The 16,461-nt window shown below is 34.5% G+C and overlaps 1 protein-coding gene and 1 long non-coding RNA gene across 2 annotated transcripts; both read right to left on the reverse strand.

The window, feature by feature from the left end:
- Window positions 1–3,579: 3,579 nt before the first annotated feature.
- Window positions 3,580–4,403, reverse strand: LOC136272092 (uncharacterized). The gene is made up of 2 exons (XR_010709997.1): window positions 4,336–4,403; window positions 3,580–4,184 (listed from the first exon to the last, which is right to left on the reverse strand). It is a non-coding gene; the product is annotated as an uncharacterized lncRNA (long non-coding RNA).
- A 1,763-nt stretch (window positions 4,404–6,166) lies between these two features.
- On the reverse strand, window positions 6,167–13,488 carry LOC105339529 (uncharacterized). Its single transcript, XM_066074486.1, has 4 exons — window positions 13,286–13,488; window positions 12,232–12,322; window positions 8,637–8,743; window positions 6,167–6,450 (listed from the first exon to the last, which is right to left on the reverse strand). Exons 1-4 carry the CDS (start codon window positions 13,353–13,355, stop codon window positions 6,380–6,382), a joined length of 339 nt encoding a protein of 112 aa, XP_065930558.1. The 5' UTR covers window positions 13,356–13,488; the 3' UTR covers window positions 6,167–6,379.
- Window positions 13,489–16,461: the final 2,973 nt, after the last annotated feature.

Raw genomic sequence — 16,461 nt, forward strand, 5'->3', positions numbered from 1 at the left:
GAAAGCCTGAGTGACCATTGGGTCGACACTGTGGAAACTCTGAGTGACCATGAGGTCGGCACTTAGGAAAGCCTGATTGACCATTGGGTCGACACTGTGGAAACTCTGAGTGACCATGAGGTCGACACTGAGGAAAGCATGAGTGACTCTGAGCCCATTACTGAGGAAACCCTCTTAGATCTTTCGGATTTTCAATAATGAGAAAATATGAAGTGCTTCAAAAAGTTAAAGATGAGCGCCATGGACATTAATTGTTAATATCACTGTTCATAATTCAATATGTAAAATAATGGTAAAAGGTGATCAATAAAATTTGATGCCATAACAAAAGCCTTATTAGAGAAAATAAACTGTTAAGATTATTTTCCAATCTAATTCCTTCTGTCTTCAATTTTATAACGTTTGTAAGTAATTGAAAAAAGTTTATAGATGCAAGAAAATATGATCAGTTCATTATATCTTCCTTTTGTTGTTATCAATGTTCGAAAAATATTGAAAACAAAAATACAACAATGTACCGTATAATTATCATCTACAGACATATACACTAGGTTTACATATGATCGGAGAGGGTAACATTTTTTGGCTGAAATATTACCACTGTGTTCGTTATCGCCAAATGTCATTTTTAGGAGGAATATTTATCTAAAATAATTTATGCATATTTACAATATGACTAGTAGTGTCATCCACCTTTACATAAGACGTGGTGGTGGTGCCATTAATTTCACAATTTGGTAAAGGTCTTCCTGCTCAATGCAATCATGTACGCATGTGTCCAACAAAATATCTAGTAGTAGAGAACGCCGTTTAAGATTTTTTCATACAGTTCGGATCAGACCCAACCAAACGGAAAGTAAACTCCAACTTAACCCTGGGTTTACTTACTGGGATTACTCTGGTTTACTACAGTGGACCCAGAGTAAACCCAAAGTAAACCCAGAGTGGACACAGATAGTAAACCCCGATCAGAAAATTACCCCTGAAAGCTGACGCTACATGTGTATTCGGAATATACAAGGGGCGTGAATTACAGGCAGTAAGATGGTAAAATAAAATACAGGTCTGCTTAATACTGCGTACAGTTGACCCAAAAAGCAGTTCTCGAGTTAACCCAAAGTAAACCTCGAGCAAACCCAAAGTAAACCCCGAGTGTCTACAGATTTTCAAAAAGTAAACCCGAAATAAACCCTGAAAGTAAACCCGGGGCTTAGTTGGGGTTTACTTTGGTGTTAAGTTGGGTCTAATTGGTACTGTACAGGTATATCTTCCCCCGATTTTTATCCAATATGTATGGCTCCAAGGCAGCAGAAGTCTAGGAAATTAATCATACGATGTACCTTCCTCTCAGCATAGGAAAGCTTCACAGCAAAATGACCATCATCCATCTTAAAGTTTCTTTGGGAGGAAAGATTTTTTTTGGCGGGGTGGGGGGGGGGGGAGAATTGGACAACACAAAATGCATGAAGACGGTCAAATTCCGACGGCAAAAGAACTGGGTTTACTCTACTGTGCTTTAAGAAGGGTAAAAAATATTAAAGGTTTTTTAACTGAGCTTAACATGTTACGGAAGTATCAGATTCATTTTGAGAAATTCAACGATAAATTCATAGTTTATAAGCTCAGCAAAATAAGTGTCAAAAATGAAACACGTGCAGTAATGTAGACTGATTAACTATAACAAAAAAGAATAAAAAATAATACCTTGCAAAAAACAAATCAAAATACTCACTTGAAAAACAGGTATTTAACGCATCCAAATTGTTAAGCAAGCCTCGAAAATTTTTAAAACTGAGCTATCTTTTGTTTAATAACTAGATCAATCTATATTGCCGTACAACGGTGACTGTTCAGGAAAGGTTGATCATCATAGCTAATGAAAAAGTAACATACAAGAGGTCAGAATCTAAACATATGATGCCACAGCGATCTCGCCAAGCAGGTTTAGTTTACTTCGAGATAAGGCACATAAATTATATGCTTCGAGTGGCTACGTTTAAAAGGACATACGGTCCTCTAATGTTAGTGCAATTTTAGGTAATATCCAATCTTCTGATTGTAACTAAAGTCAAATGTAACCTTTTATGATCATTGGATAGAAAACCCGACGAATGAATTTAAGCATCATGAAAACAAACACTGTATATAACACATAAAAACAAAATTAGTCAGTTGGTAGACCTTAAAAAGTAAGTTTCTATACACTGGTATTTATACCACCTAGAACAGATAATGTTGCTATACTTTTGTTATCATTCTTATGGTTTTCAATGAAATGTAATTTCAAATAATTTTTCAGTCTGTTTTATTAATTTATTTGACTGGTTGCTTTGAGATAAAATTATTCTTTTTAAAAATATCTTTATATCAATATCAATATACTCCTCCTAGGCATCTGATCCTACATTTATCTCTTTAGAGATCCGTGTTGCTCTGCTTTAAATTTTTATTTCGCTTTGTGGATTGTTGAGATGGTTGACAATTTGTTATTGTCATTTTTTATCAAAAACAAATAATTAAAAGCAGATTGGCGCTTATGAAAATTTCCATATGAAGTGATTAGACACCATATTATTTTTTTTCTTCCTTTTTAAAAAAAAACAAAGCGGATTTTGTTACTTTATTAAAAGAAATAAATACGGTCATATTTTTAAAAAGCTATTGAAATATAATCTAACGAAGAGGAGATTCTGCAAGGGATAATTTAGAGACATTTATAATATCCTATCGTACTAAGGTTCATAAAACTTAAGAACAAAAAAATGAAATGATACAGGATATTCTTGTGTTTTTCTCTCTTTTGAGCACAACTAATAGAAACGTGTTCCATTTTAAATCCAACTTTAAAAAAATGAATTTGGTATTTTTGTCTTGTTTTGTAAACCTTTAAGAAAAGTATTCTAAAATATTTTACAGCAATGTCAAACAATATCATAGAGATGACAACTTCCGGAGTAGCTTTGTTTGCTCTCGCCGCTGTCCTATTTCTTGCAGAGCCTGTCGTCTCCCAAATTTACCAACAGGCGACTTACGGCCAGGGCGTATATGCTCAATACCCAAAACCCATGATTGTACCTGCAGCTCCGCAATCGGACATCACTGTTTTCATTATCCCACGTTCCTTATCTTTTTGTACTAGACACTTTGATTGTAAACCAATGCATACGGCGCAAACTAATAAAAACGGTTGAACTTAACTGAACTCATTTTCAAACGTTTTAAAAATGTCTCGTGTACAATATTACTTATTAAGTTTGATACTGACTCTTTACAGAAATTTGTGGGGTCGGTAAAGTCCATAGAATGCGAGGCGGAGCCGAGCCTTCTATGGACTTTACCGACCCCACAAATTTCTGTAAAGAGTCAGTATCAAACCTAATAAGTGTTTTGTTTTGTCGAGGACCTAAAGTTTTATATGTAAACAAACAAAATATCATCTAACAATTGAATTCATTTAATAGACAAAGCTCAACAATGTTTAATAAACAAACAAATTTTTATTAAAATAACAATTAAATTTATCTAATGAACGTGAAAATCTCAACAGTGATGAACAGTTTTTAACATTTTTGTTTTGAAGAAAAACAGCCACATTTATTTTTGATTAATTGTAAGTTGATGGATGGTAACAGAGCAATTGCTGAACAGGGAGGCTGGTTGAAGGCTGGTCTTATTTACAGAAATTGATTGGGAACATGTGATTTCCTGACCCTCAAAATCATTAAACAGCTCATTCATATTGATGTTGGTCAGCTCAAGATCAACATTTTGAATTTCCTGGAGAGTCTTATTTTGGTGACGGACAGCGCAAGCTAGTGATGCGGGCCGAGGCAGAATAGCAGGCTTGTTTAAGTCTGGTAGCGCTGGCATTGAAGGCAGAATGTTCCTGGTTAAAGAGTCGCCCATCATCATTTTTTCATCATCACTGACTCTTTGGTACACACTCAAGCTTTGAACCGATTTATGTCCTGTGACTGTCATTACCTGTGACGGACCAAACATGGACTTTGACAAAATGGACGCACCGGTTGCTCTAATTGAATGGTTGGTATAGATTTTAGAAAGACCAGCTGCTTTACTAATTTGGCTTAGAAATGTGCTGAGTTTTTTTTTCACCAACCCGTGCGTTATAAAACCAAACACTGTCTGAGTCAACAAACGATTCTAGTGGTCGTTGCCATAGTCTGAAAAAAAGAGGTTCGACGTGTTAATCAGGATGAATTTGCATTACTTTCTATTTTTATGAAATGTGTATTAAGTGTGTTAATTTATAATATAAACAAATATATACTTTTGATCTATAAATCTATTTTGTTTTTATTTTTTTACACTTACTTGTCACACTCTGGATGCAACTTTGATATATACATCTCATAGGAGAGTACTGGGCAAAAAATGGATCCCAAAAATATGATTTAATATCCATGGAGAAAGAACACTTAATAACAGTTTGGTGTACATTATTTGAATATGATATTTTTTATAATTCAAAACAAAGATGAACAGTTCACCTACCTGGCACTTCTGGCATTATTCCTGAAGACGATTCTTTGTCAATTTTATGGTTTTTCGTTAGCTCGTCCACTACCTTTTTCACGTACTTTCAGCCAGTTTTGTCATCGGTGAAAACTTTGAAAGTGTTTTTTGTCATCCCGTGCATGTTTTCATTGCCCCTGCGACAGAAGAACATCCGTACATCAAACTGAACTTTGTTGAACAGTCCTTGTGGAGTATTTATGGAGAGGTGCATGCTTGTGTACAGTTTCTGTATATCAGGCTCTGAAATGATGGGGTAGTGCTGAACATCCCCTTTTCCGACACGTTTTGTCTCAGCAAGAACAGCTTTAAAACAAGTATTACTGTCAGTAAAAGTAGGGTCCTTGATTATGTCATAATTCTTGTTGAATGGTGGACTTTTCAGGTGTCGGTTTAGTCCGTGACGAATGTCCTCAAGTGAGTTTACCTTATAGTGACTGCCATCCACTTTCCTGAGATCCATATAAAAATGGCCAAGGCATTCGTCCAGTTTCATGTTGTCAAATGTTTCAAAATCCACCGATTCTCCTTTTTATTGTAAATATTCTTTAAACACTTTCGCTGCTCCTTTGTTTGATTGTAATGTATTTTCTGAATTGAGCTTAATTCTCTTATTTTTTCGCTCCTCGTCCGTCGTCTGCACGAACCTGCAGCTGGATGCCATTGTGCGTAATTATCAGCTTACGTCACGGGTAAAGGGGGGATCACTCTTAATATTTTGGGGCTTATAAATTAAAAGTATGGTGGACCGTTTGTGTAAAAAATCAGCTCAACTAACGTTACGTCCGCCATGTTGCCGTGTAAATTTTGACGTTTGCCGTGTAAAGAGATTTATAAGGCAATCACGTGACGCGTTTCGTCCAATGACGTCGTGACAATCTAGTCCGAGGCAAAACAAATAAATGTAAAAGCAAATCTACCAACAAATGGAAAAATATTTCATTCCCTTGCAGAGGGCGGTCTAAGTTATGGAACTTGTGCCCAATCCTAATGGTATTTTTGTACAATAAAGATACGTTCAAATGAAATCATTCATTTCTTGATTCCAGATATACTCATTGTGTTGGTCATCGTCTGTATACCGGTATACCAGTTCGTTCTTCAAGCAAATTCGAAAAAGAAACCACAACTTAATATCAAAATTTACTACTAAGAAATACTGGTCTGGATATAAAAGATATCCTGCAAAATATCCCGGATACTGACCTGGAGATGGAACGAATAAATAAATGGATGAATCCACAATGTCTGTTGTTGTTGATTTGTTTTGTACATATTCTCGTCTCATGGTGAAGATAATTTATTCTACGCATTAAACAACAATTTTGACATAGACCGAGTTCTATCAGTCACACAATGTTTTATAACCAAAGTTTGTCAATACTAAGAAATGACCAAGCATTTTGATGTTTTGAAAAATGTAAAATATAATTTTTATTTTAATGATAATTTTCAAATAAAATGTTATCATGACTATTGCATGATTAAGTCAAAAAATCCACAGGAGGAATGCAATATATCCATTACGCTGAAGAGTCCTTCTCTCGGCAAAAATGTTAATTACTCTCAAAAAGTTTCAATGTATATGTGTAGCTTTTTGGCAATTAATTTTTAAATAACTAAAACAATCGACATAAATGTGTTTATTCTATTAAGTAAATCATATACTAACCTGTATTATATAAAGTTTATATTTTTAAAGAATACTATAAAAACAGGAGATATAAAAGCAATACTATTACAAAATGGCAGAAGTGGTTAATCATCCATTATATAAAGAAGTCTACACTATTGGAAGCATGATTTAATAATGTCTCCATTTCACGCTTATAAATGTTTTCTGTTAGAGGACAAGGACTATGGCTGCCATAAGTAGACACAGAACACTGATTACTGGCACACCGGCGCTGGAACCTGAAAGTAGATGATCTTTACAATCTTCAGCAAACTATCCTGAGAAACAGTTTACAAAAAAAAATAAGGTGCAAGATTTATAAAGAAAAGGGCCAAGGACCTTTATGGTCACCTGTATATGATACAACCCTGTAAGAAGGCTAGATGGTCAACAGATTATACATCGGATCTACTTTATTTATCTATACTACTATATTAAAATAATAGTCTCGAATTTTGGTCTTTCATACCGGGAAATCGGAAGAATACTGTCTTTTGTTTTATATATTTTAAACATCATTAGTACTTGAAGATTACCAATTTGTTTTTATTTTTTCTCAGTTAAGCTTTGCTAATCAATAATCAACGAAAATTCCTTTAAAAATCCCGGAAATCACCTGGATTTTTTGGATCTTACAATCTTGCGCTTGCACAATACATTCACGCTAACGGGATCTATAGTTTATGTTTCCACAATATCACATCTGTATGAATAAACTCAGAAATGATTATACAAATACGGGTAAATTTTCATTGGACATTTGTAATATATTCTGTTCATATATATATATATATATATATATATATATATATATATATATATATATATATATATATATATATATATATTAATGATTTCTTATGAGAAAAAGTATAAAATAACTAATATACATTTCAACTAAGTACTTACTTTTGTCTTCGTGATGACAAAACATATTTGATTACATGCAAAAAAGTTACATTATATTTGTTAGGAGAGTGAAGATAGAATGTTTTATCGTAAAAATGAATTATAATGTCCTACGGACCCAGTCTTACAAAGAAAATACGTGTACGTTGGTGAAAAGGTGTTGAATTCTTCAATTCTGTGGATTAAATTTTTTAGTTGAAAGGTATTTGCAGTCTCAAAAAGGTTTTTTTGTGATGAATTTGACTGTTATTTTCAAGGCAACTTCATTAGCTTTCCTCAAAATCGTTCCGGAGCGATTCTGTAATTTTCTGCTACATTACGGGGGCATTCTTACTGTGGTGAGGGCCTTTCCCGAGACACAGACTATTCAAACAAAGGAAAGTGTAGTGAAATTATTAGCATTATTGTAGGCTTATAGCTTTGTTACGTCAATGTCAATAATAAGGTGTGTCGATGTACCTATTTCGTAAACGTCCGATATGCAATGTCAACCCCTGCACGTACGGGTCAAAGTCTAGTTCATATATAATATTTTTGGTCTAAACCATGACTTAAAAAAAAGAAGAATTCAAATATTTTGATTTTGTGTTTTTAAAACCTTTATACATAACTCTTTTTGAGAGAACACCATGGTTATTATGGTGAATAAAATTAACAATAGCAACAAACCTGTTCTTAACTTTAACACAGGCCATGATTATTTTTCACGTTTATTCTTTTAATATAATGATATATATGATATATAAAAATGAAATCAAACTTGACATAAAAGTTACATTAGTCCAACAACATATCCAAATGTTGATAAAATCAATCGAAGGGAAACTGAGATATTCTATACCTTGCAAAATTTTGGCAGTTTTACATCCTTCCTCTTGCACCTCTAAAAATGTGAAATATTTAAGCTGGTATTTATTTCTTCTGCTTATCCACGAACAAATAATAACCAAATTTTCCCATTAAGCATCGTTTTGTATTACACATTTCAATGTAGGTTTTATGTAATTTATTTCCTGTGTTGACTCATATGAAACATTTTTACCAGAAGCAAAGATGATTCATCATTGTCATCGATTATTTATCAAATGATAAACACTGTCAACAAGTCTATATAGAAAGTGCGCGTTTGCTGTATAACTTGCATCCTCTTGTGGTTAATGTTACGATTATTGAAATGGTGTCTGAGGTTTGCAGAAGGAATACTAGTATAAGATCTGAGGTTTGCAGAAGGAATATACGATGCACGAATTTAGATTTTTTTTTCGATGAGGGAGGGCGTTTAAGGAATAACCATCTTTACCAGGGGTGTCCGTGGCCTATGTTTATTCTACTCTGTCATTTTTTCAGGGGAGAACAGCCCCCCTCCCTCCCTCCTCCCCCTTAAATCATGTATGAGATGACGTTAAACGAGTTAATCTGACTGGGATAAGGTACAACAGAGAGAGAAACATTCTTAGTGTTGAGAAAACAGATATATAGTCGCTACCAATGTAAACTTATTAAACTTATGTCTTACATTCATGTTGAGCCATTTGTTCTTCTGCTTTTTTCAAAGTATCTTCAGCATTTGAACCACAGTCCTTTAAAGCATTTTTAACGCAGGTAAGATACTCTGACACAGATCTAAAAAGGAAGTTTGATTATTATGATGCATAGAAGTGTTTAGTACATTATGTATTTAAAGAGGATGGATGTGGTCAAAAAATAACAGATCAGATTTCTTTAAGATTGGAGATATGATTTGTAAGATTAAATCTAAGCTTCAAGGTTTTAGTAATTCTAATTTCTATATCTTTATAAAAAAGCTTTTTTTCTATATGTGTCATTGTCAATACAGTCTAAAAATGACCATCAGCACCCAGCTCTCTTATATCCGTACTGGAAAAACCCGAGAATATCAGAAAGACAGAAACCCATAAGGTAACCCTGAAAGGCATTGAGAAAACCCTAGGTGAACCTGACGATTGCACTGAGGGTACTGAGCTAACCCTGAGTATCCCTGAGGTTGGCTTTGCAGAAACCCCGAATGACCATTAAGTCGGCACTGAGGAAACCCGAGAGGACATGATATTTGCAATTAGGGTGCTGAGGAAACCCTGAGTGACAACAAGCATTCTGAGAGTATTGCATAAGCAATACACGCCCCCTACCGGTTTGTAGAAATCTGTGAAAACAATGCACTGTTATGCAGAATATCATTTCTTACCGTCTAACCCGATAACGAACCCAATTGTGATAATACATAAAACCCTGTCGATTTAATTTACAACACAATGCTTGACACTATTTTACAAAACTTATTTGTTTGTTAGAAGCAATAAAAGGAATGGTCCAAGAAACGTACGATATTATTACTCACTGACAACATACTTTCCTCGTTTATCTGATACACACCGAGCCCGATAACGAACCCGAACATTAAAACATTTGGAATATAATAAAAATTCTCGAAAATATGTCAACCAGACGCTACAAAAGTGTAAACTTGATCTGTAGTTTGACATTTTGAAGCTGCTCAGAAAATTTCATATTATTCTCAAACGCATAAAGAAAAAAAGTGCGGAAAAATGAAGTGGGACAGACAGACGGACGGACAGACAGGCGGACGGACTGAAGGACGCAGAGGTAAGCTATAGTCCCCTCCGGTGAAAACTGGTAGGGGACTAATAAGGCTCTGAGGTCGGTACTGAGGGAATCCTCAGAGACCTAAAGGATTAACAATAATGAGAAGATATAAATTGATTTAGAAATTAAAAGATGAGCGCTATATGTATTAATTGTTAACATCACGGTGTCATAATTTAATGTTTATAATAATGGTACAGGATGATCCATTAATTTTGATACCATTACTATACTTAACAAACGCCCTCTCTGATAAGGTTAACTGTTAATTAAGGAATCTTCTAATCTCTTTGATTTCAATTTTATAACGTTTGTAAGGAATGGAAAAAAATTATAGATGCAAGTAAATATGATCAGTTCAATTTGCTTTGTGTAGTTTACGTTAACCGTGTACACTGGTTGTGTTTATATACAAGAACTAAGCATCCTTATTCACTATTTTCAATCTCGAAACATTAGGCTGGTGTGAGTATTATAAAACATCAACTGTTCCTCATTCGAGTCAATTCAAACTAACGAGCATTCGCAACTTTGTGTATGTCAACAAACTTGATTGTTCAAGACTTCTGATCAGTATTTCTATTCAATCAAATGAATAAGCTCTAAGAAATATTATTTAGAGTTAAAAAAAATTATTTCAAGATTTATTTCAGTGAAACTTTACATTAAAACAGTTAGACTTATCTCAGAAATGACGTACTAAATTGTATTGCGCAAGGTCACAACAACCGCATAACACAACGTTGCATCATCGTTTTTAATCTTTGAAAAAAATCAATTCGGGTCATATAAGAGACTCAAAAGCTCCATAACATAAATCAAATTGTACGAGTTAAATAGGACATCTATGATTGTGTGATTTTATATCTGCTTTATCCAACTCGTTGAAATGGTTATATTTGCTCGGCAAGCCTCGCGAATATATAAATCATTTCAACTCAGTGGATAAAGCAAATATAACACAATATAGATATCCTCTATATATGCAGTTCTAACATCATGACTGTTATGGCGTGTTAAAATCATTATGTACATGTATTTGTATGGTGGCAAAACTTGTATGTATTGTGGTGAAAGCTTGTCTCCTTGATATGGTGTAACAATTTTATTATATGCCGTTGTTGAGTCATTATATGATGTGGTCAGTTCTTTACATGATGTGATCATTATATGGATTGCTAACTTCTTTATATGCAGTCGTAACTCTTTATGATAAGGTTGTAAACTGTTTCTCGCTGAAAAGTTTTAATGGAGAAAAGGTCCAGTTTTATTTTGAAAAAAAAAATCCGCGTTCATTGTGACAGTGTACATGTCGTATAATGAATAAACCACTGCACACAATGGTCTTACGATATAACGTAATGATGTTACCACTTCATATAAAGATTTTACCCCTGTATATAATGGCGAAATTACAGTATATAATGATGTTAGCACTGCATATTATGATGTTACCATTGCATATAATGTTATTACTATTGCATATAAAAGATATTCCAATTCATATAATATGAAATTGGTCTTAAGGAACCTCACTACACCTACACTTTTTAAGACACTAAGTCACAAGATGGCGATTTAAATGTTTTGTTAAACTGTTTATATCGTTCAAATAGGTTGTATATCGTCGTATCTAAATGGTTAAAGTATTGTGCTTCTGAACCGCAAATCATGAGTTCGAATCCGCCTGGAGCTTTCGTTCATTTTAACTGAATTGAATTTTTAAAAATGTAATTCTTCATCCAAAATTGCATATTTTTTTGCCTATTAGACTTAAATACTTCTTATCCATTATGATATATATCATAATTGAGTAATTTTCTGCTGATTTGAGAAAATATTTCACGGTGTAGTGAGCCACCTTAAGGTGGAATAACACACCTGGAAAAAGTCACTCAAATTGACAGGAATTGTTTTGATAATGAAAGATATAATGATAAATTAACTGTACAAATGTCAAAAAAGCGAAAGATTTGCAGTTTAGGGATAAAAAATGAATATCTAAAATAATTATTCCATGTAGTAAGAAACAACAAAAGCCCTTGCGGGATTCGAACTCGGGATATTCGGATCACAAGTCCGACACTTTATCCACTCGGCTAAAGAGTAAGTTACATGTTTCAGTCCATAAAATCCTTTTAATAAAACGAAATGTTGTTTCGATCAGCGGTCAGCCATTTTATGATTTGTTATTCAACCCTAAGGCAGCTAAGGCGTTCCATATGACCGGGTACGGGATGATACTTGGTTGGCTTCGCCTCGCCAAGCATGACATTTTCTAACCAGGTCTCATCCTCGCACCCGGTCACTACACGACTATGTAACTAATAGTGTCATTAAGGGACCCCTTCGTGTCATTTTGGGTATCTATTGTGTCATTCGGGCTGTCCTAAGTGTCACTTAGGGTTTTCTCAGTGTCCCGTGGGTTTTCTCCAGGGTTTTCCCCTAACAGTAGTGATAGATATGTCTTTCATATTGATTCGTACCTGCATAGTTCCTCTTTGTCGTCAATTATCTTTAAACTGCTGGCACAGGAGGCTGATTTAGTAACACATTCAGAAAGTTGACCAAGAACACCTAAAAAGGTTATTATCTGAAGAAATGAAAATGTCTAAGTTCCATTAGAATTGCCAAAGAAATTTTAAAATTACTTGGTACCATATATAACTAAGATATGTAATTCACCGCGTTACCCTTTTCGCTATGAATGGCATAACAATTTTGTTTTCAGTAACATAGCATAAGGGGATTTGAAATTTGAGAAATTCACTATTTTCTTTTCTTTTTTAGTTTGTTTTGTCAAGATTTTTGAGTTGAGGCTGCCCCCCCCCCCCCCGAATAAAACTATGTTGCGTGCCTGATATTGACGGCAAAATTCATTACCGCGGATCCCTGAAGATGGTATGGTCATATAACTTAAACGTTTTAAATATCGATGCTTTTTTGGAGTAATAATGAACATGCAGAAAACCTTGATTTCACAATGAATATATATGGTATTAGAGTTTCTTAAAAAAAAAAATTGAGCATTTCTGAATAGTACTTTTTTTTTTCTTTTTATAACAAAGTGTATTTTAAATTATATGAGATGGTATAAAAGTGTCCGTGCGTCTTCACTTAATGCAATGAGCAATGGGAACATGGAGTTCGGTTTACACAAAAATGGAGCATTCGATGCTGAAGACTTTGCCAGGCGGTGTAAAACACATGTTAACAATTTGCCAGTTTGTATCTTGAAAAATGGCAACCATATGAAAAGTGCTATGAACTAGACATGCTATCTTTTTTACTAATATGACAGTAGCATGTTTTGTGCTGTTAAAAATATTTAGTTTTTAAAAGTATAAAAGTATAAGTAAGGAAAACAAAGAACATTATACCCAAAATAAATAATATACAATTAACTTGGCTTACAATGCGAGCTGACACATACATGTAGGTCACAATGCATCGTAACGTTTTGACAACCTCAATGAAATTAAATACTATGCATGAATTTTCCAACATTAAATGACGGATATGATAAGTTATTTTCTTTACCTCTGTGGCCAACGTAAACGTGTATCATTACGAAGAGGACAGCGACGTAAACTCTTGTCGAGACGGCCATTTTTCCTAAAACCCAGAGAGCCGTGTGGTGCGATGAATCATATGATGCTGTGACTGTAGTGCGGCTGGAGAGAGCTTAGAGATTCTCCCAGTTATCCCCTAACGATCAGGGTTCCGGAATTCCAATAGTCGCATAGATATAAGTGATCAATTGTTTTATGGTGATGTACACACACACATGCACAAACGCATGGATGCACGTGTAGACGCAAATATGCTTTAATATGCATGCGGTTTTTGCAAGAAGCGTTTTTAAATGTATAGATATTATCAGTCTTTCAAACCAGGGTATAGATTATGATGATATAAGGAATATAATCCTCCCCACGGAGGTCGCATACAATTTATTCTAAACCTTTAATATCTGTTTTCTATATCCATCATAAAAAAAACTAACATTCGAACAAGTAATAACTTTCCAAAAAGCTTGCCTGACTAAACAAATTTATTCAATGGAAGCATGCATGTTTCAATTAAGCTATCTTATAAGAAATGAATTTTAATTTTTCGCTGCTGATCATTATTCTTGTGCATGTACATGTATATCACTTGAAATTAAATTATTTCATTAGTTTCCAACAATAGGAAATAGGAAAGGATTGTTTTTGAAAGTGTGTAGGGGCAGCTTTATCTAAAACATCTTGACAAGCAGTTAATAAAAGGGCAAATTCTCAAAATCGGAAAAAAATCCTAATTGTAACTTAAATTCAATTAGATTCCTTATTTTCAGTTTCATTTATTACATTCTCCGACAAATGTGGACGGGATGGGGGGGGGGGGGGAGGCAAATCCATGATATTTCCATTTATTATATATGTAAAGTTTAGAAAAGTGCCTGCTGCAAAAAACAAGGGGGGAGCAGCCCCCCCCCCCCCACCTCCCCAACCCCGATGCTACATGTACGTGCCTGTGATTTGTACACACGGTGTGCTCTGGAGTATTATATGATCCCAATTTTGACTCTGCCACTAATCGACGCGAAAAACTATAAATGAGACATATCGGCGCGGAACCTGCTTTACCATTCATGCAACGGTTGATATCGCGATCCGATGGTTTGAATGATCTCATCCATTGGCATTGATCCATGGGGAGAAGGTCAAATGAACCTTTTGACATTTGTTTTGTAACAACTACATATATTATACTTTGAATCGAATGTTTTGGAAGAAACCTGTCGAATTAACATACTTGACTAGCAATTGTTTAATATAGGTATTAATGTGCATTTAGTAAGACAAGCGAGTTTTATGACCTTTTCGAGATGAAAGAAATCGCCAAATTGATCGAAAATCGGGTCACACCCCACTTCGCCAGCTATATGAATATATATTTGTTTTAATCCAAACTGATGATTCTTTGGTAATGATGATAATCCAACACCAATTATTACTTACATTGTACCGTGTTAGACAATATACATGTAACAACTTGTTGCGATGAACCTTCTTCCCTTTTCCACCGTTCAAATATGGCTAATCTATTTATAAATCAGATACACACGTGCATGATAAACAGCCATTTTACTTGAAAACTCTTGCTAACTGATGTTATTACATCCCATATAACATTCTTATCAATGGTGAATGTAAATGCTGACACATTAAACATGCATCGGTTAATCTTTTTTGTGAAAAATCTTGATATTGCTTGCTCCCATTGTTTGCAATGTTTCAGAGCATTTGGTAAGTAAATCATTAATAACGCGGACATTGTCGAACTCGGAGTAGTAGTAAGTTGCCACGAAAAGGGGAAGGTCAAACTCGTCAATTGAATGTTTACCTCAAATTTCACGTATGTCTCAATCATTATGGGATGATTAAGTATTAAATTTTAGAAAAATCTATTGAACTTAGATGTACTACTGTTCTACGATCGGCAGACTCACACGTTCGAAAAAGCCGTATGATGGGGTTGTAAAATATCATTAAAATTTCCCATGAATATGTACCAGTTTACAAATATGTTGGATATCAATCAGGTCAGTCTCTGAAGATGAAGTTCAACTTTTAAATGGGAGATGGGGTGGGGGGGGGGGGACTCTTAGTTTTAAAGTTAATCGCTTCGGTATTGGCATAATCTATTCTTTAACAATAGTAAGAGCGATGCTGTACATGCATGTCATAGGTAATTTTTGTGTGTTTAGACATGGATAAAACTAATTAAACTTGAACAATCGGTCACTTGTCATAAATTATTATATATTTTTTCATATGATTATTCGTTAAACATTAAAAAAGCATTGAAATTTTATTTTCTAAAAGAAATCAATAAAATCAAACTAAATGTAAGGAAATTGAAAAAAAGACAAATTTAAAAATTTGAGGCCAAAAATTTTTGAAGAGGCAAAATTAGGAAACAGGCCAAAATTTAAGGCCAGGCCAAAATTTAAGGCCAGGCCAAAATTTGAGGCCAGGCCAATTTTGAGGCCAAAAGTGAGGCCAGGCCAATGGGGCCAGGCCAGGCCAGGTTTTAGAGTATGCCCGAGATAATGATAGTTGGTATATATAAATATATATCTGTAGCACGTGACATACATAAAGGTTTTATTACCATTCATAATGATTTTAACACGCCATAACATGATGTTAGTACTGTATAATTTATAATGAACTTATCACCAAATGTCAAGAAGTTGCCCTGCATAAAAGAATTTTGCAACTGCACATGAAGAGTGTACCATATAACATAACGATTGAACAATAGTTCATTATTTAGCTCTGTATGAAATCAGTTTGTTCATAGCATATTATTAATTATATTAAACCACTGCACATAATGATTTTACGACATAACGTAATGATGTTACTTCATATAAAGATTTTACCCCTGAATATAATGGTGAAATTACAGTATATAATGATGTTAGCACTGCATATAATGATGTTAGCACTGCATGTAATGATATTCATAGGCGTTGGAACCGGGGGGGGGGGGGCTAGGGGGGCATGCCCCCCCCCCCCCCCCACTTTTTTTGCAAAGTTAGACCTTACCATTAGGCACATAGCATCAAAGAGGGTTCAGCCCCCCCCCCACACTTTTTCTCGCAGATTGTTCCTATTTACCTTAAAAGATTGAAATATTGAAAAGTTGGAGTCATGCCATAG

Source organism: Magallana gigas, chromosome 2, assembly GCF_963853765.1.
Source record: "Magallana gigas chromosome 2, xbMagGiga1.1, whole genome shotgun sequence".
In the NCBI taxonomy this organism is placed as follows: Eukaryota; Metazoa; Mollusca; class Bivalvia; order Ostreida; family Ostreidae; genus Magallana; species Magallana gigas.

Excerpts from the sequence above, each read along its gene's own strand:
- LOC105339529 (XM_066074486.1), bottom strand. The coding sequence starts at position 13,355 with ATGGCCGTCTCGACAAGAGTTTACGTCGCTGTCCTCTTCGTAATGATA. Across the intron at positions 12,323-13,285 it reads CGTTTACGTTGGCCACAGAG|GTGTTCTTGGTCAACTTTCT; the intron begins GTAAAGAAAATA and ends TAACCTTTTTAG. Across the intron at positions 8,744-12,231 it reads GACAAAGAGGAACTATGCAG|ATCTGTGTCAGAGTATCTTA; the intron begins GTACGAATCAAT and ends CTTCCTTTTTAG.